Source organism: Columba livia, chromosome 18, assembly GCF_036013475.1.
Source record: "Columba livia isolate bColLiv1 breed racing homer chromosome 18, bColLiv1.pat.W.v2, whole genome shotgun sequence".
In the NCBI taxonomy this organism is placed as follows: Eukaryota; Metazoa; Chordata; class Aves; order Columbiformes; family Columbidae; genus Columba; species Columba livia.
The window spans coordinates 10,488,520-10,507,884 of record NC_088619.1 but is presented as its reverse complement, the minus strand read 5'-3'; the positions used below and the strand labels follow the sequence as shown (position 1 = coordinate 10,507,884).

The 19,365-nt window shown below is 41.9% G+C and overlaps 1 protein-coding gene across 4 annotated transcripts in view; it reads left to right on the top strand.

The window, feature by feature from the left end:
* Positions 1-19,365, top strand: part of TEX2 (testis expressed 2) — a 42,118-nt gene that overhangs the window by 1,258 nt on the left and 21,495 nt on the right. For 3 of the 4 annotated variants that reach the window (XM_065034115.1, XM_065034114.1, XM_021295294.2), the window contains exon 2: positions 14,821-16,475. In XM_065034115.1, the coding sequence (XP_064890187.1) occupies positions 14,847-16,475 (1,629 nt within the window). In that variant the 5' untranslated portion in view covers positions 14,821-14,846. Of the gene's footprint in view, positions 1-14,055; positions 14,078-14,820; positions 16,476-19,365 lie in introns of those variants that run through there. The other variant, XM_021295292.2, reaches the window with a different exon arrangement.

Here is a 19,365-nt window from a genome sequence, read left to right as displayed (position 1 = left end):
AAATAACTTCATATTCCTTAGCTCTGTATAAAATTGAGGCAGTGTGAGTATCCTGTTCCAATTTTCTGTGCATTTTAAATGTGCTAAATTAGAGGTAAAGCACTTTAACTTAAGCAAAAGAAAGCAAACCAATGTTTTTGATGTTAGAATTGACTTTTAAAGACTGACATAATGTTCTTTTATGATACATGAGAGGTTACTGTTCTGGTTGACTTCAAAGCTGATCCAACAAGCTGCTCTGTTGTGGGTGGCAAGTTTTTGATGCTCCGAGTAGGTGCTGAGGTTTGAGGCGGCGTTTCTAAGGCAGGGCAGGGTAAGGTCCTTTCTCTATCGAGCAAAAGACCAAGAAGGTAATTCTGTGCTCAGTGGTGTCTTATACTGGACTCTGCCGGTATACTGTATCCCCTGTGAATTGTATTGGTAAGCTGACTACTTGTGAACTTTGCTCTTGATCCGTGCGAATAACTTATTTAAATGGCCTATATTGCTTGTCCAGAAAAGAAAATCAGTTAATGAAATCCACAGTGAAAACGTGAAGACACAGCCCAATAGAATACATATATTAATGCATACTTCTTTTTACATGAAAACAACGCTTAGTAGTTTCAAATATTAATAGCAAATGCTTAGTTTTTTCTAACTAAAGAACTTCTAAGCCAGTTGTTTTAGAAAGTGGAGAATGTGGAGAAGGAAACCTTGACAGAATGTATGATACCAATAATTTCCTTGTTGGGGTAGATGTGTAAACAAAGTAATGGAAGGCAGGGAAACTTGTCTGGTAAATAAAAGGTTAAAGTAACCAAAATAAATGGAAAATCATGTAGCTAGAGGACTGAAGATGCATTGTATTCCAACAGCTTCTTAGCTGATAGATTTGGGGATTGTGCTGCTCTAACCTCACCTCTCTGTGCGAACTCAACCAAATCCATGAGGCTTCTCTTGTAGTGTGTCCGAAAGGCCACCAGCCGTATATTGTGTGAGTGTGCAGGTGAACATGCTAAGGATACGTTTCACGTGCTGTTTTTCCACTGTCCTCTGTGCAGTATCAAGGATCGAGCTTTAGCCTGTTACAGCCCATGTGTGGATAAATTGTGGTGCTGAGTGCACAGGGCGTAGCTGAGACCTGCCCAAGAGCTGAATTAAAGTGAAGGCTGTTTGTTAGGGTAAATTGTAGGTTTAAAAAGAATGAAGAGGAGGGTAAGGACATTCTGGTCTTAAAGGAAGTCTTGGAGCTTGGAAAAGTCCTTCCAATCTCTGGATTTTTATTCTTTTCCTTTGGTAAGACAGGAATTGTGGTATCCGATGTCCACAGTAAGTAGTAAAGTTAATTCAGTGTGCTCTAAAACACTTATCCTTGAATAAAGGCATTGTGTTCTGGAAGCCTGTGCTGCCCTAAATGAAACAATCAAATGACAATGTATGTTGGAAAATAAGAGCGTACTGTAGGCTTAGAGATTAGAGAAATAAAGAAGAGTTAATACGGTGAGCTTTCATGAATGTGTACTTGGTATTAGAAGAGAGATAATGTATTCAGAGTAGAAATCAGCTCTGGAAATGCATAAGGATGCTACGTGTTCCCAATAAAGGGGATGAACAGTGAATTTTCTTACTCTAGGTAATGTGAAGTGGACACTAGAAAGGATGTGTTGTGATTTTAGGGTAGATGAGTGAAATACTGAGAGGACAATTCCATGCGTCCCAGATGCTGAAGAATGCAGCACGGGAGGGAGTTAATTATGGCAGGGTTGGCTTTGTACCCACCAGATAGCGAGAGACCCGTTCAAAGAACAGCCTCCGTGCAGTTGTCTGAACTGTCATGTGCTGTCTTGCATTGATGGTCCAAGATCTCTGACCAAACTGGCAATGCTGCCTGTAACCGATCTTATTCCTGGTGTCATCTCCTTGCTACAGAGCTAGAGGTTAACCCTGTTTTGAACGAGAGGTTGGACCAGACGAGCTCCAGACATCTGTTTCAACATGTTGAGAAACTGGTGAAATTTGTGACATGAAGACAGTTGTCCAAGTATTTTCTATTGTTGCTTCACTATTTCTAAGTGTTTTCTACTGTTGCTTCATGCCTTTATTGCACTGGTCTGTAGGGGAGGCAGCATCTTCATTAGGCTTACTAGGAAAGGACATAGATTGGGGTTGTTTTTGTACAAGTGGTTGAATCCAGCTTCTTTTCCGAATACGTGGGACATAATCCCAATTATTGTGTCATAAAAATATATGACCTCCTGTTCTTGTCAGAATTGTGAATTATCTGTTCTTGGACAGTTTAACCTTTTTTAAAGCTTCTGTTAATGTGCAGGCCCAGAAGTTTGAAGGCAGAAAGTTAATAATTATTGATCAAGATCCCGCTTCCAGCCTGAGGCAACAAAACATGAAGTCTGCGCGTTGGCTGGGAACATTTAACATCACCTGTTCCTCGGGAGCGTTGTGAGGACTTCCAATCCCACCAGTTCTCTGGTGCAGTTATTTGCCTGTGTGGTTCCTGTGCTATCTGCCTGCTCTGTAGTTTCTTGCTGTTAGAGTGATCAATTATTTTGGATCCCCAGGGCTACGGAAGTGTCTGTTTTAAGACCTGATTAACAGATGCATCATCATTTCCTTTAATGGGGTCCTTGATGACCGGTATCTCTGGAAAATAAAAAAGAAACAAGTACCTTAAGTTGAAATTGCTCAATTAAGGAGTTGCTTAAAAACTTCTTGCCCTGGCTGGAAGTCCTGGGAGATGGGAAGCAAAGGAGCACGTATGACAAGAGTGGGTGAAATATCTGCAGTATGCAGTAATCCCGGTAAATTTTGCACATGTTTTTTTGTTTCCTGCCTCACGCCCTGTGAGAAGAGCAGAGTTCTAAAGTGTTGGGTTATTTAACAGTTCTCTTTATCCTCTGGATACTCAGAAGTATTGTCTCTAATGACACCGATTATTAGTGTCTTTGGAGGGGCATGGGAGTATCATGGTAAAAAAGGGTATATTCTCTGATCTTGCCATCCTCCTTCTCAAAATTCCTAGCTCTCTGTTTGTTGTCTTTTTCTCCTATTTATTTTAACTCTCTCCTTTCTGAACAGCAAGGTGTGTTATTCTGCTGTGCCAAGTCTGAATCAATACACAGCATAGCAGTTACATTAGTGTTCTAAAAGACAAGAGGACTGATGGACAAAGCATAACAGAAAATCAATAAAACATAGTAAACAGTGGTGTTTGCCCATGAAGTCCAGGAGGGTAGCACAAATGAATTGTCGTATGAACTGGACTTTAATATTCATTACCTGGTGTCTCTGTGGTTTATCAGCTGTTGTGCTCTCTGACCCCACCGGTGTTTGATGACAGGAATATTGCAGAAGAATGTCCCTTAGTGCTGGTGAATGTATTGCGTGTCCTGGACCACCTACCCTGTCAATGCAGGATTGTTATCCTGAAGCTGTGAGAAAATGGGATGGTCAAGCTTAAAAACAGGATCCCTTAAAAGACTATGAAAAAGCATATTCAGTAATTGGGGTGCTCTTCTGAGGATCTGTTTAGAGTCCAAAAAATTGCTATATTGGGTTTTAGTAGCTAATGCAGATGACTGAGAGCTGTAAGACTCTAGATCTCACTCTGGATTTCATGTGTTTTGTTTAAATTATACTTCAATTGTAAGATAGGACTGCACAAATATAAGCACAAACCGAGCTACTGCCTCCCTTCATACTGGGAATTTCAAAACAGATCATGGAGGGCTGAGATGTAAATGCAGCCTATCATGGGCTGCAATGGAGTTCTGATCTGAAATTAAACAGAAAGCTGCGAAAATAATTTTGTTTCACTGGAAGTCAGGATTAAGACTGAGGAAATAAAAATGTCTGTTTTATGAGCCCAAACAGGCTCGAAGAATAAGGCTCCTTTGAGGGGGAGGTAGTCATGCTCACACGCTTGTGATTGTGGCAACTTGCTGAGGAAATATTGCTTAACATGTGATACTAAAAGCAGGTGGTGAAAGTTGCTGTCTAGGTTGGGTGCTCCCTGGTTTTTGGCTCGTAGCTGCAGCACGTTGTGTTACGTTCCCCTCCGAAACTTCTGCGTATGGAGACTCTGCCCACCCGGGGCTCTGCCCTGTGTCCAGAAGTGTCTTCCAGCCGAGGCCGGGGACGATAATCTCGCCAAATTACAGAATTCCCGTGGCTTTCCTGTACCCCCTGCCCAGCGCTCACCTCCCGCCTCTTGTTCCTGCCTCTCTGCCCCAAAGTAGCCGGTGCAAAGTGAAGATTTCTGCTCTGGAGACCAAGCTGGGGATTGCTTAATACATATCTGTATTTCTGCTGCCCGTAGGGGCTTCACTTTCTTTCCTAATACTCTTACGCAACATTTGGGGCTGAATGCATAAGTAAATGTATTTTGGTGGTAAATGAAAGGGATCCATACATTTCTTTTCTTGTTTGTAACTGCTGTGAAGTTTGATAAGGCTTATCTTTGTAAGACCTCCTCGGTAGCAGTTCTCTTTGTCTAATCGCTTTCACATTTCTCCCTTTTCAACTTGAAGTATTAAACAAATTAATTGGGAGAAGGGGGCAGAACTAAGGGGGAGATAATCCTAAATGTCTGTCAACTCAAAAATGTGCTAGTTAATAAAGGCTTTGCCGAGTCCTCAATAAACCTTCTGAGCAAATGTGGGACAACTTCACAAAAATATTTTTGTGAAAAAACAAGTAAAAAATTTGTACTATTCCGTCTATGTGTTATTTTAGTGAATAACAGGAGGTGCGGATGGAGGAAGGACCGGCTGTGCGTGCGGACTGCGCTGCTCTGTAATTCCTTTATGACAACGGGCTGTTTCCCAGGCTGCCGTAGCACTGTCTGGAGGTCACAGACGAGCTGGGGATCTGTGCCTGACACTTGCGGAAAAAAAACCCGCCAGGGTCTGAAAAGAGTCATTTAGAGGTGTGTTCTGTTTAAGAGCATAAACATTTGGTTGTATGGATCTCCATTTCTTTTGTCATGCAGCTTTGGGATGTGGATTGGTAGTGGTTTTTGAGTATTGGAACAGATTTTATGAACTTTTGCTTTTCTGATGAGGTGGAACAACTTTTCAGTTTCATTTTTATTGACTAGATTTTAAACATTCTAGCTAGAAATCCGTTAGTCTTTCTATCAAGCCAAAACTTCACAATTAAAATTATAAAAATGAGTAAATTGCTGTGCCGCACCATGAGGGTTGTTTTAATATTTTCTCAAGATATACTTTTTAAAATCTGCCTCTCGCATCCTCGTGCCCGAAGCGGGCAGTGAAAACTGCAATGGGATGATTGTCCTGCAGATTTCTTTCTAGTCCCAAAGTGGGAATGGTGTGAGCAGTGGCCCTTCAGGCCTCCTCCTCCGATACCCCAAGCGGAATAAATGCTGATTTGTGTGGTCTGCTCAGAACTCAGACTATTAAAGAAGACATTGTCTATTCCCATCACACTTCTGATGCTTCACGGAGTTCAGGAGAACTTTGGGGGGGTGTGGAGGCTGCTCCATGGTGTAACAGAGAGGTGTTTGTCTCACTGTGTGGTGATGAATGTCAGATTAAAAGATTCCCATCCCATGTCTAGATTTCCACCAGTACTGTGTTTGTTTCGTTTTCCCCAAAAGAGCAACTATCGTCTCTAAAGCCTTCATTGAATGTTGCGTGGCAGATCCAGCCCTGCGGGGACAGGTGCAGCTTCCACACGCCTCAGTCATCGCTGTTTTGTCACCTTATCCTGCATGACAGCTGGAGTTGCCACCCGTGCTTGGCGTCTCCGCCTTGACCTCCCTCAGCAATTAAACCCAGTTTTAAGCAGCCACACCCGCTGTGTGGTGATGTGTGAGGAAGTGGCTATGGATGTTCCCCCACACTTCTTAACAGCGTGTGCAGTTCAGAGCTCGTGTGCTGCCTGACTTGGTTTGATAAACAAATGCGTGGTGGATTTATTAAGCATGTGTATAAGAACATTGCCATATGTCTGAAATTAGAATTTCCTGTATAATACTGTAATTGAACAAGGCAGGATATGGCTCAAAGACACTTCTATTTCCCTTTGCCCTTTTGAATCCATCTGGTGGCTTTTGCTGTTCTTTTATCTCCCAGCAAATCAAGACCTTAAAATTGATGACCTAAAATTAATTTCCTTGAAGCTGTTTTAATTATGCTTTTCTTTCTGTGTGTGTGCAGGCACAAAATGTAACCCACATAGCGTGGAGAGCATTTGTTCTCATTTTGTCAGGTAGCTGGGACTACAGACGCTCTTTCTGTCTGCAACAGTAGAAACTTTTACAATGCTGAAGGCACAGGGGAAGGATCCTCTCGTATTCTTGCTGTGTGAACAAAAAGGCTTGAAGGTGCGTAAGGAACTTCACTTTGTGTCATCACAGCACGCTGATTTTCATTTTCCTTGTGAAATATGCTGTCTTTTATATTTACTTCTCTGTACAATAATCCTGTTAATTTGGACTGCTGGCAAAGTTGTTTTTCTTTCATGTATATACCTGCCATAGTTTCTTAGCAATTAGGATTAGAAAAACATGTTGTGGGAGGTGCTCATCATTTTCTGACTCAGTTGATTTGAGTCAAGCCTGTAAAGCAGCTGTTAAGGTCAGGCAATCTGTAATTGACCTATCAGATGTTGCAATTAAAATTTGTCAGAGCTTTTAGAAATGAGTTGCCTCAATTGCTTTTGGGGAAATAAAAGACAAAAACCCCTCAAAACTACCAGAAAGCTTTAATACATTAAACCGATATATTAACTGTTGCTCTATTCTATGTCTAATGCAAGAAATGGAGGGGAATGCAAATCAAAACAGTGGCTTTGGGTTTAGTATCCTGGTTTTGGCAGGGACCTCCTTCGTGTTCTGGACAACAAAGTCCAGGGAGGATTCTTGGCAGCATCTGTCAATAAGTTTATACCATGAAACATGTAGAGTTATAAATACTGTGTAAAAATAAGAAAACACATTTAAGTGAGAACACACACGTGGATGCTTTTGCCACATACTTCTCCTTCTTTTGCCTTAATACTTTTGTGGATTTTGGAAAATATGTGAATGTACTGTAATAGAATGACTAGGAATTTGGTGGTTGCTGTGCACCTGGAGTGGGTGGGGGGATGGTTTTGGTCTGTCTGTCATCATTCACTATTTTTAATACTAAAATGTTTACCACACTCTTTAAAATGAATCTTTGAGAGACTGTACTGAAATGTGTATGACAGTTACAAGGTTCTAGAAGCTTTTTGACAAGCTGAAAAAAACCCCCAAGACCCCTCATGTCTTGGTACGTAGTTGGGAAGCTGGGAAAACCAGGTTTGTCTGTCCTAAGGTTTTTAATTGAGCCTCACTTAGTATCTTCACTCATCAAGGTTTTAGAGTTTTTCTGTGTTGTGCGTTTGGTTTTGTGTTTGGGGTTGTTTTAATAACCAAAAACTTCATCTTTAGCATGGGAAAAATTGGGGTTGTTAGGGGCCATCTGGGTTCCATTCCGGTCTTGGGGAGATGTCCTGCTGTCCTCCTCCTGGGGAGCTGCCGTGCTGCTCAACTTGCCCATTTGAGTTTCTAGCTATTTGAGCTGAACATAAATGTGAATGAAATGAGATGAATGTTGCCTTAGGCAAAGGGAGATGGCCGGTACTCGCCAGTTCTGCGCAGCTTGACATTTTGTTTTCATGCTATTCTATGACAGGGTTTCTTCAGAGTTGACTTTACATTTTGTAAACCTTCTCTAGTTTCACAAACGTCTCAGAGAAATGAAGAAACCATGATTCTGTCCTACAGTTTGTCCTGTCAGGTAAAAAAGCCTTAAAAGCACTAGTTGTGCCTTGCATGCTAATCCCCTGCGAAACATGACGTTAGAATGAGTATTGTACGTATGAAATATAAGACTTGATAAATCATTAAAAATCCACTGGGAAATAAAGAACCCTATCTCTTTGGATAGCTATGGCATGTGGCTTGTAAATCTGTATATTCCGTTCCGTTTGTAATGATATTTCATAACTATATTTTACATGGAGGGACCTAGAGCTTGAGTTATTCAGTGCTGCTGCTCATCTGTGTATCTGTGTTTAGATTTATGTGGACAAACATATCAATTTTTAATATCTTTTCTGCTGTTTTCATAGGAATGTGTGTGGTGGTTTTTTTAACTTCAGGTGCTGTTAATATTGACTGAATTTTTTTGTTAGTGAAATTAATGTAAATGTACAAAAAAGTCCTTGAGTTCTGACTTGTTACTTGTAGGGAGTTTGATGTGCATTTGAATTGTTGGGGAAAATAAGCCTGTAATACAATTCTGCTAAGCCCTTTTTAATTTAGGATTCAGGGCAACTTATTTCACTTCATTTTGGAAACACACTTTTCTGTAAGTCGCTCAGCCAAAATTTCCCCTATAAGATTTTTATAGTGACCTTTAATTTAATCAGTGATGCGAACAGCATTTTCAACTGGGGACTAATCCGCAGAGGTTTTAGATAATCTTCCATCAGATTAATGAGGAATTGATATTTTTTCTACCCCGTTTTCTGCTCTTTATGAGTTACTGCGTGTTTTAAGTTTTGATTTGACTTCTTTTATTTCTTCTGTCGGGGAAATGTTCAATTTCCTATAAATACCACTTCACTTCAGTCTTCAGGAAGGCATTAAATAGGAAGAAGTCAATTTTTTCGGGGTTCTCTGGGCAATCTCCAAGCACTTACCTTTTTGTGTTTGTCAAAATTGAAGCGTAGTGCAGCTTTATGAAGTTTTGGTGTAAATGATGTGTCGCAGAAAGAACGGGAAAGAACAATCATTAATCTTTTATTCCTGACGGCGTAGAAACTGATGTGGCGGCTGACCTTTCTTGGGCCATTGGGGAAAACGGTCATGTAGAATAGACTCGCTTCGCTGACATTAAACAATTTATTTTATTATTTTTGCAGCATTATAAATACAAACTTGTATTAAGGATGTTATTAGCTGTGCCTGGCTTAAAAGCAAGCAGTAATTTTGAAGACTCCTTATCTGCCATTGCAATTTTATTTGACCGTTCTGCCCTAGACTTGGTAAACACCCCCTTATTTGTCTCTCTGAGAGGTCTGTAGTTTTCGTTAAAGTATCATTTCATTGACAATACTTTAAAATCTTGCTTAGGAGCTGTCATTTAAGTATCTCTAAGTGCACCTAGACACTGGTTATTTAACTGGAATTATTTTTGCCTTAAAAGCATTTGCACAAATATAAATATAGGTTTATTTACTTTTTTATTTCCCCTGTGAGGCTCAGAAGTCCTGGTTGGGGGTATTTTAACTGTTAACCAGCTCAGTTATGATAACCTGGTTGGCACCTGTTAGAATGTCTGTGTGTGTATATTATAGCGTATATTATGGTCCATAGTGGGTGGCACCATCTATTTTGGCTGCGGTCCTGCTGTTGGCTTTTGAACACATTGGTCTGCATTCTTTGAATAGTATTTCATACTGATATAACATTTCCCGTTTCTCTCTGTAGATTTAAACCAAGTTTTACTGGGGTTTTTTGGTTCCTCTTCTGTGCCCCGTCTGTATCTCAAATCCAGCTGGGTGAGCCTGAAAGGTGAAGCAAAACTTCTTCTTACTCCCGCTGCAAAGTGGGCTTTGAATTGTTACCTCGGACTGGGTAACTGGATCCCTGACACAAAGATTTCACAGGGCTATTGTGTGCTGGTAATTACCATCACTTCCTGTGTAGTTCATTTAAAAGTAATGACTAGTGGATGCAAAAGGAATAATAGGTGTTAACCATGGAATACATTAACTCCTGGAGATGCCAGGGGAATTTAATTTGTCCTCATTGAATGAGGATAGGAAATTATGTTAAAATATGGGGTTTGTTTCCTTTTTATCTTTTATGGTATAGATCTACTGAATGAGATGCCAGGTTATGGCCCAGTCGCTGTGATCTCAGCTTCAGTGAGGTCGTTCTGGGCTAAATGGGGATTTGCTTTCTAGACTTGTAATGATAGCAGAGTATTGGAGATACAAAACTTCTGAGCATTTAAAACATTGCTTAAATAAAGACTGTAAGCAATAAGGATCACTAATACCGTGCTTTGTTTTGAAGGACTTGAAAGGAAGCCTTTTCTTTTAAATATGTATAACAAATAGCAACGGTGCTCCCATATCTATCTGTGTTGGGAGATACTGGCCGAGCCTCTAGTAAAACAAGTGAAATCTATAAGTTGAATTTTATTATATTATTGGGGAAATCAGAGACACAATCAGTTAGAAGCATCTTTTGCTTTGAACAGCGATGGTTAAACTGCGTGAAGTCAAATTGTTGCATTATCAATAACCAAATTAGCAGCTTCCTGAACAGCGTTGAAGGCTTGTTCGTCTGACCCAACGGAGAGATGCGGGGAAGTATTGCAATGCTTATTAGTAACCTGTAAGACTTCTTCTTATCAGGAAAGGAATTTCTGTTCTGTGGAAAACACCTTTTTTGGTTTGTGTTTAGTAGCAACGAACAGGAAAAATACAAGTTTTGAAACCTTGCTGCAGATTTTGGTGAGAGCGCTTTACTAAAGAGCATGCCCCTTCCCCTGGGGGAGATCTAGCGTTAAGTAAAAGCAATGTGACTGGAATAGTTGGTTGTTGCAATATGTCTGAATATAGTTACCCAATCTGTCCTGTTTCCCCAAATGAATGATTGTGAAAAGCATTGAATTGCTTCGTTGAATGTCCCTTAATTAGTAAATGTGACTAAAATGAACTGTGTATGGGTGGGTAAAATAAGTGTGGTATGTGTAACTTTGACCTGTTCTTTTAAGTTAGTTCCTAGTTTGCTGCTTTGTGTGTTGGTTGAATAACTTTCTAAATCGTAAATGTAAAAATAATTGCTGTATCTATGAAGTTGGTAGTTTAATTGTCTAAAACAGGCACTTGAGTGCACCGTGTGTTTTCTCAGAGCTGTGAAGTTGCTGGTTCGGGGCTCAGCTGGAGAAGGATGTGTGTGTGTTTGTCCTCTGCAGGGCACAGGACGAGGGTTTGCCGGTTCTGTTTGCTGTTGGGCGGAAGGACAGATTGCCCGGGCGGAAGGACAGATTGCCCGGGCGGAAGGACAGATTGCCCGGGCAGAAGGACAGATTGCCCGCGCGCTCGGCTGTTTCTATATTTCTATAAACTCTCCCAGTTAGTCACTGAGCACATGTTCCTGTGGTGACACTTTAGAAGGTGTCGTGTCCTGACCTGGCCCAGCGCTGCCCAGCACCTGCTCCCTCGCTGGGTGTCCCTGTTCCTCGGCCGGTGCATCGCGGTGGGGACGTGTTGGCACCTGGTGTCACTGTCCTCAGCTCCCGCACCGTGGGCTGGGTGAGCAATGTGGTGTGTTTCTGGCCTGGCTTGGTGCTTGCTGTTGTAGCACTTTAAAAGCAATGCCTGCAGGTGTGGATTATAAACCGTTATTGTATGGGTGATGGGCGTGCAGTGCCGTAATATCAGAAGTGAAAGTATCAGTCGTTAGTTGACAGCTCTCTCATTCCACCTTGCAGAAGCATCCAAAGTTCAAACCTTTGGGGGAAAGGAATTATTTTCCTAGCGGTCTCCTTCCCATCCAGGTGAAAATTCATGTTTTGAATCATTTGAAGCCTGAGGATCTAAGATGATTATTCAGACCTTCCTGCCATGTGAATAAAACTGATACCTTACATCTTCAGAATCAACAACAACAAAAACCCTGAAGAGGCAGCTAGAGAAGGTGGAGACAGTGTGGTTTTTAAAAGGAGGAGCAATTACAGCCTGGGTTTCTGCAAGTATCAGTGTAATCTGTAAGCAGAATTGTGCCCCTTCAGACGGGGAGGCTGGAACACCAACTCTCCAAACAGCTGGGAGAGGAGTGGAGCAGACAACGGGGACGCAACGAGTGAGGAAAACGTAGTCGGAAATCAGTAAGAAGTGAATCTGTTAGAATGACTTACGGTGTAAAAACGTAGGGGTTCAAGAACCTGAAGAAATACCTTTGCTCTCAAAACCGAACACCTAGTGAAGAGCTGCCAGTAGTGGGAGAAGTCAGCGATGTTATTGTTGTGTTTGCTGTGGAAAAACTTCTTAACGTCTACTTTGGGAAAAAAAATTTAAATCTTTCACAATAAAAAAGAGAAATTGTGCTCAGGAATGTATGGGAAATATGGGCCTGCCCAGAGCAGGGAAAAATCTCCCCTGTCCTGTCTGGGGAGGAGAAACTGCTCTCAGCAGGATATCTGGTGTGTTGAGAGGCGTTAGTTGTTTAAAACTTGGAATGATGTAGGGAGCGCACTACTTTCGTCATCCCAATTGATATTCAGAATGCTTGTAATGAAATATCAGCTGTTGGGCAAAACATGTACTCTCTATAGTATATAGCATTACAATATTTCTCCTGTATTGTACACTGTTTGGGTTTTTTTTTAATTGTATAAATTGTTTGAAGATTCGATTCAAGATACAGCTTCAAACAGCTGCGCTTGGGAAAAGCATGAACTGCCTTGTAGCAAAACCAGCCTGTGGACAGGGTTGATTCTGAAAGTTCCAGCAATTATTTGCATAAATAGAAATAGTTGTTCCTGGAAGTCAGTCCCCTCAGCTGAAATATCTCTTGGGCCAGATGTTGAGGGCATTGGGTGCTACAGAGTTAGCTTGGAAGTCGTGGGCTGAGGATGCCAAAGTGCAAGCAGTTGGGTTATGGTATTGTTCTGCGGCTGCCCTGTCGATAGTGCTCGTTTAAGAATGTGCTTCTATAAGACAATTTGTGGTATAGTGTCATGTTTAAGGGTAGGCAAATATTGGCTAATCAAGAATTTCCTTTCTGTGTTAACTAGTTAATTGTGATATAAAAAATTTCTTGCTTGTTCAGTAAGCATTAAAATCTCTTTTCTGTACATTTGGTGTGTGCAAGTAAACTTCATCTGTTTCAGGTAATTAGCACCGCATTAGCACAACATGGCAACTGGTGTTTAAACACAAGATAATTAACGGTGCAGTGCAAACAGCGTGTGCTAAAGAGCTAACCAAATCTGTGGATTTCTAGCTGATCGAGAAGAACACGCTCAGAATGGTATTTGGAGGCAGGGGGAGCGGTTAATATTTTTCTCCTGCTAGATTATTGATGCACAGTTGGTGCCAAATGAGCAGAAGAGAAGGGTCAGGAATTTCGGGCTGATGGCAACAGCATCGTGTGCAAGTGCAGCTCTTGGGTGGCTTTTTTCTTGGTGGGTGTGTGTTGTGCTTTGTTTGTTTGTTTTCCTGCCTTAGTTCTAATGACTCGGTGACCTGGAAGACATGTAGTTTTGTGGGTTTTTTGGTACTTTCAAATTTTGGTTTGCCAGCCCTGCGATTTCACGACTGGGACAAGTGTTAGAGACGTGTGATAGCAGATGGTCCAGCACAGAAAAAGACTTGGAGATGTACGTTGTCCAGTAGTGCTTTGTGGTGTGTGGGGTTTTTTTTTTTCTCTCCAAAATAAATTGGGATGCATTTGTCTAAAAACCTGGGAAATTTGCAGTCTGAAGTTGTGAAGTGGAACTGTGTCCATGGGGAGCGTGGATTCTGTGTGCTGCTGGCTCCCAAGTGTGCCAGTCCAGTGGAGAAATGGAAGACCAAGTTTCTCCCTAACTGTAACAATCACAAAGATATATACATGACTGGTAAACTTATATCTAAACTTTTGAATAAGTGAGAGGTCTTACTATTGGGGTAAATAACTACTTGACCCACAGACATGGCAGGAAAGGTAAGAATCTGCTGACACACAAGTGGGCTGGAGGTACAGCTCTGTCACCGGAATTGAGTTTTACGTTTACTCTTTACTGCTGCTTGGTGGGTCAGATGGATTTTTGGGAGGACAAAAGAACCTGATCTGAAGGCAGAATTTTGCCTCAAGCCGTTTGTCAGAAAAATGGTCAGGTGGCAGGTGGGAGCGTGACAAGGTTCTGAAAGCTTCTTTTGAATCTTTGAGCCCAAACTGGCTCCCTGACGTACGCAGTAGAACTGGGATTGAAGACTGGAATTAATATTTCTGGAGAGTTTGTGTGGAGCGGGACAGAGTCCAGCTCCTCCTGTTCAACCCGATTGGGAACGTTGCACATGCGAGGTGAGGCAAGGAGTTAACTAGTCAGCAATTTAGGAGCCGTAAAACGGACAACTGTAGTGGGTAGGAAGTTGTGGACAGATTGTCGCTGCTGATGTAACATTACTAGATAAGCTGGGTAGCAAAGATCTGCTTTTTGAAAAGGTTTAACCCAGCTCATTTTATTAATGGGCTAAAAATGTTTACATGAGCGTCTCCATTGGCAAGATAAAGGGCTATAGCCTTTAGTAGGAAGAGATGACAAAGCGGTGGCGCTGACTTGCTGGGTAGTGCAACCTGATGTCACAACTGTTTGTGAAGTGCACATTTCTTCGCCGCCACGTAATCGTTCTTCTGAACTGCTCTTTAAACGTCAGCAAAGGCCTCTCATTAATTCAGCTTGACAATTTAATCACAGCATTTTAGCAGCTTCTGGAGAACAATTCAGTTACTGAAGTGGTGAACTGGCTGCCTTGGCAGTGTGGATAAAGTGCTTCCTCCTGGCTGGAAAGGCAGCGTTAATCTTGTCATTCCTGATCCATCTCTGTGTATGGTCACCAGTGCTGGGTTTTAAATGTGCGATATGTCCTCTCCATGTAAACGTGTGCTAAGTCCACTTCCATGGGTCAATAAAAGGCTAGAAATAACACGTAGATATAATTGATGAAAAAGGCAAGTTTGTTAAGCATATCAAGCTTAACGGTTGAAAATAAAGCTGTATGAAGGGGAAAGAATGCATTTAACGTAATATTACCTTTTCTTCACAGACTTTGACACATCTCTGGGACCTGCAATGACAAGTCAGAACAGTAGCCATGCAGAGAAAACTGGTGAAATGTCCTCAAAGCAGTCGGCACCAAAAGTGCAGGTCCAACGATCTGTCTCTCGAGAAACCATCACTATTCATTTCTCTGCATTTGGGAAGGAGGAAGAAGAGGAGGAAGAGGAGTTTAAGGAATTTCTTGATGAGGAACTAGATGACCAAAGCATTGTAACAGCACTTGAAGCCAAGGAAGACCTCTGCTTTGAGCATACCGGCCATGAGTTTTCTGGTCCAGCTACCTCGCTTAACATGGCCAACTCCACTTCACTGCTGTCCTCATCGCCTGCAGTTCTGCCAACTGCAGAGACTGTAAAGCTGTTGGATTCTCCTTCCACGTCCCAAGTGTTCAGTGCAGTGCCACTAGTCCTATCTCCATTGTCACACTCATGTCATACAGTTAGCTCAGCAGGCGCACCACCACCTGTGGAACAGAAATCCAGCCTGTCGTCTTCCCCATCCTCATCCCCTTCCAGATCAGTTGTCTCCTCCAGTGGATCACCCACAGTTTCTAGTTCAAAGCCTTTTAAGGGTTTAGTCAAGTCTCTCTCAACAGATGTGGAACCAAAAGAACCCACCCCACCGATGCGACATCGGCAGTTAATGAAAACCTTAGTGAAATCTCTGTCTACAGACACTTCCAAACAAGAATGTGAAGCTGTGTCTTACAGGCCGCCTGACTCAAAGCTGAACTTGCATCTGTTCAAACAGTTCACTCAACCTCGAGCTGCAGGTGGTGATTCTAAAACTGCCCCCTCATCTCCATTAACATCTCCCTCTGACACTCGTTCCTTTTTTAAAGTACCTGAAATGGAGGCTAAAATTGAAGATACTAAAAGACGCCTTTCTGAAGTGATCTATGAGCCTTTTCAGCTGCTCAGTAAAATAATGGGTGATGAAAGTAGTAGCCACAGGCCCAAAGCCTTATCTTCAAGTGCTTCAGAACTCTCAAACCTTTCCAGTTTGAATGGCCATTTGGAAAGCAATAACAACTACAGCATTAAGGAGGAAGAGTGCGATTCTGAAGGGGATTTTTATGGAAGTGACTCTAACCTGAGTAAGAACAATCGGCCAAAAGCGGCTGAGGAACATGCAAAAGAGGCAGAGACCAAAAGCTCTCAGTCTGCAAGCACAAAGGACGTGAGTTCAAAAACTTCACTCGTACTTGAAAAATGTTCGTTGTCTGCACTCGCAAGCAGAGAGGATGAGGAGTTTTGTGAACTGTATGCTGAAGACTTTTCTTTGCTAGAGGATGAAAGCAAAACTGATAAACCGACTGAAACTTTGCTCGATCCAGAGGTGACCGAGGAAGATGGTACTATGCTCAGTAGTGAAGATGAAAATAATCCATATGTGCAACAGCCTAAAATACCAGTGAAAACTTTATACTTCTTAACACTGTTAGTCTATGCTTACTTTATTATCCCTCTCCCTGGCTACTTAAGTGGATTGTTACTTGGAATGGCCCTTGGATTTATGATAGCCATCTGTGTGATTTGGCTTCTTACTCCACGTACCCATGAATATCACAAATTGCATAAAAGTATGGAAAAGCGATGGAATACAGGAGCTCTAGACATCAAAGAACCTGAAATACTGAAGGTGAGGTCATGGCAGTTTGTGTCTGTGTGCGTTACTTTGGGTAGAAGTAGTAAACTAGATTTATTCTGAAGGTGTAAATGCAGTGAATTATGCCCACTTGTAAATGGGGTATTGTTGTAGGGTCAGGTGGCTTTGGCAGGTGCACAAATGGTTTAACACCCAAGAATATGTAGGACTTCCATGTCCTCAAGGATTAGTAGGAAACCAGAATTGCTTCAAAAGTAAAGGGGCTGGTGTTAAGATGGCTCTTTGAGGTCTCAGCTGTTATTCAGGAACCTTTAAACTTCATTTTAATCCTTTTATCCAGGAGCTACGTTTTCTGAGAACGATTGTAGGCAAGAAATGAACTGCGCAGAGAGGACTGCATGAATATAGATTTATGTTTTATATGACCTGATGAGTATTTCTTGCCGTCATTAACACACAAAGTAATTGTCCTTAATATGTCAAACCCTGTAAAAGGGCTTTGTAATGCTTCAGGAATTGAAAAACCAGCTCAGTGCCCATATTGCCGTGGAATAGAATGTAGTATGATTTAGCACATTGAAAGTTGTTTTTCTCCCCTCATGCAACTATTTTCTATTTGCCTGTGTCAAAATGACCACTGGACAGTTTAGATCCTCTGAAAGATGAGATAAAGACTGAATTTGTAACAAAACATGAATGTAGGAAAATCAAAATGATGCTTTTGCATAGAGATGCTCCTCCAGAACTCGTGGGTCTTGTATTCTGGCCTGAGCTGCTTTCATGCCGACACGGTGAGTGCTGTGAGTAACAGCCCTTCATGGGGCCGCAGGACTTGGGATTCTGCCAAACTGCTCTCGAGCTATTTTTGTACGAGTACGTGTGCGTTCTCTCCCTTGTAAACATTGTCTGGGAAGTTTGCATTTCCCCCATTTCAGGCACTAGTGGAAAATTCTCCTCAGCAGTGGCCAAAATACCTGAACATTAATAGGGTCTCCCCCAAATTGTTCCTTTGCGACATGAACGAATGAGGCACTGTTGTGCTGGTTAGGGTGTGCTACTCTAGATTTCTGTTCTTATTGCACTTGGTAGTGGAGGGAGAGCAACACCCCCCGTCCCCGAAAACGCCCACAACCCCCCTGCTCCTTCACGATATGTTTTCTTATGTTATTCCCTCACTCTTCAGTTCTCTAGCTTCCTTTTTCTCTGCCCACATTTTTTTTTTCTGTTTAATGCATGAGCCTTTTCTAACTTCCTTATTGCCCTTCTCCAGCGTGCATTCCCTTGTGTTTTCCTGGCTGATACAAAAGGATTTAAGTAACAGCTAAAATGGAAAGGATAAATTTCCCCTTTCCATTAGAAAGAGCTTTTATGAGCAGACCGTGTTGGCAGCGCCTGCTGGAGAAATGCAGCTTTTGAGCCCCGGCAGTACGGAAGGAGGCGGCTTTTAACCGACGTGCTGGTCCTTAACGTCACTCAGGATCCCGTGTTTGATAGCGGCCTCTGGCAGACAGATGTGTTTTCCAGCTAAGGTGATGGTGACTTCTCCCCACCCCAGACCTCTTCTGTGTCTTTAAATTCCTTGTCAATAGAAGCTCAAAAAACCACGTTGCGTTTTCCCTCACTTACCAAGCAAAATACTATTGAAGTGTCATAAAATAGTAGTAATGAGCAGGATGCTAATGTAGTTAATGTGATTTGAGCGATCAACAGGCTTTCAAGAATTTCAGTGTTGGAGCATTTGATTATGTAACTTAATGATGATGTGTTTTAATAACTATGTTAATATCACTAAGAAAATCTGGGGGCAGTTGTAAGCCAGATTTGAGCTTTTATTGTGCAGGTGACTTGCTGATTCTTTTATTTATGTATTTGAAAATATCATAGGAGTCGTTCTTTTCATTTATTTTCCTTGGAGACCTGTTCTGTGCCCACAGCCCTGTGGGTCCTTCATAAGGATCTTTTGCAATTCCCCCCAACCTCCCCTCTCCGGTTAAGGTATAAAACATGCCTGACGTCTTAAACTACGTAACATTTTAAAGTTCATACACTCTTGGGCCTGACTTTGCAGTTCTTACATGAATTATCCTGTTGAACTGCAGTTCGAATAAAAAATTTACAGCCCAGAGTCATGAAAAAGTAAAAGTAAACCAGTGTGGGCTTTATAAAGTGGTTTTATGCAAGTGCTCCTGTTCAGAGCGGTTCAGTCTCTGCTGTCCAACAAACAGGGAGATCCCGTTAGTGCACGTGTGGGGTTTTGAGGAGGACCTGCCCCATACCGTAAGCAGATCCGTTTTCAGGTTAGTGACCAGCGCGATGGCGAAACGCTTTCTCCCGATTTCAGCTGCGGATCCAGAACAACTGCTGACCTTCACAAGCCCAGATCACAGGATCAGTGTAAATGGCAAGCAGCTGCAGGGCAGCACATGACTATGGGCATTGTCCTCCCTGAATTGCTAAATTTCTCATTTTAACAACTTCGCTAGTACAAAAAAGACCCATCATACAGTCACTCTTCTCCTACACAAAGAAATCCGTTGTTATTTCAGTAGTTTGGGAAAATTCGTCTGTTGCTAGCATGTTATGGTAACAACTTCTCTGTTTAGATGCCTTGCAAAATGGTTTCCGTAGGCTGTGAATCTTTTGTTCCAGTTTCTATTTGCAAAGAGAGGGGTGGAGCTATTTCTGCTAAAACTGTTCTTAAAATGCAGGAACTTTGGAACTAATTTGGGGGTTTCTTGGGTAACTTTCTGAAAAATGTTTTTTATGCTAGATGACACAGCTTACAAAAATGGAAATTGCTGAAGTGAGGAGGTGGATGGTGGGTTTTCCTCCTTTAGCACTCTTAGATACACGGGGCAAAAAAATCCTGCAGCTGGCACACATTTTCAGAGTGAGTGAAGAGCCGTAGTTTGGTGAAGCATTA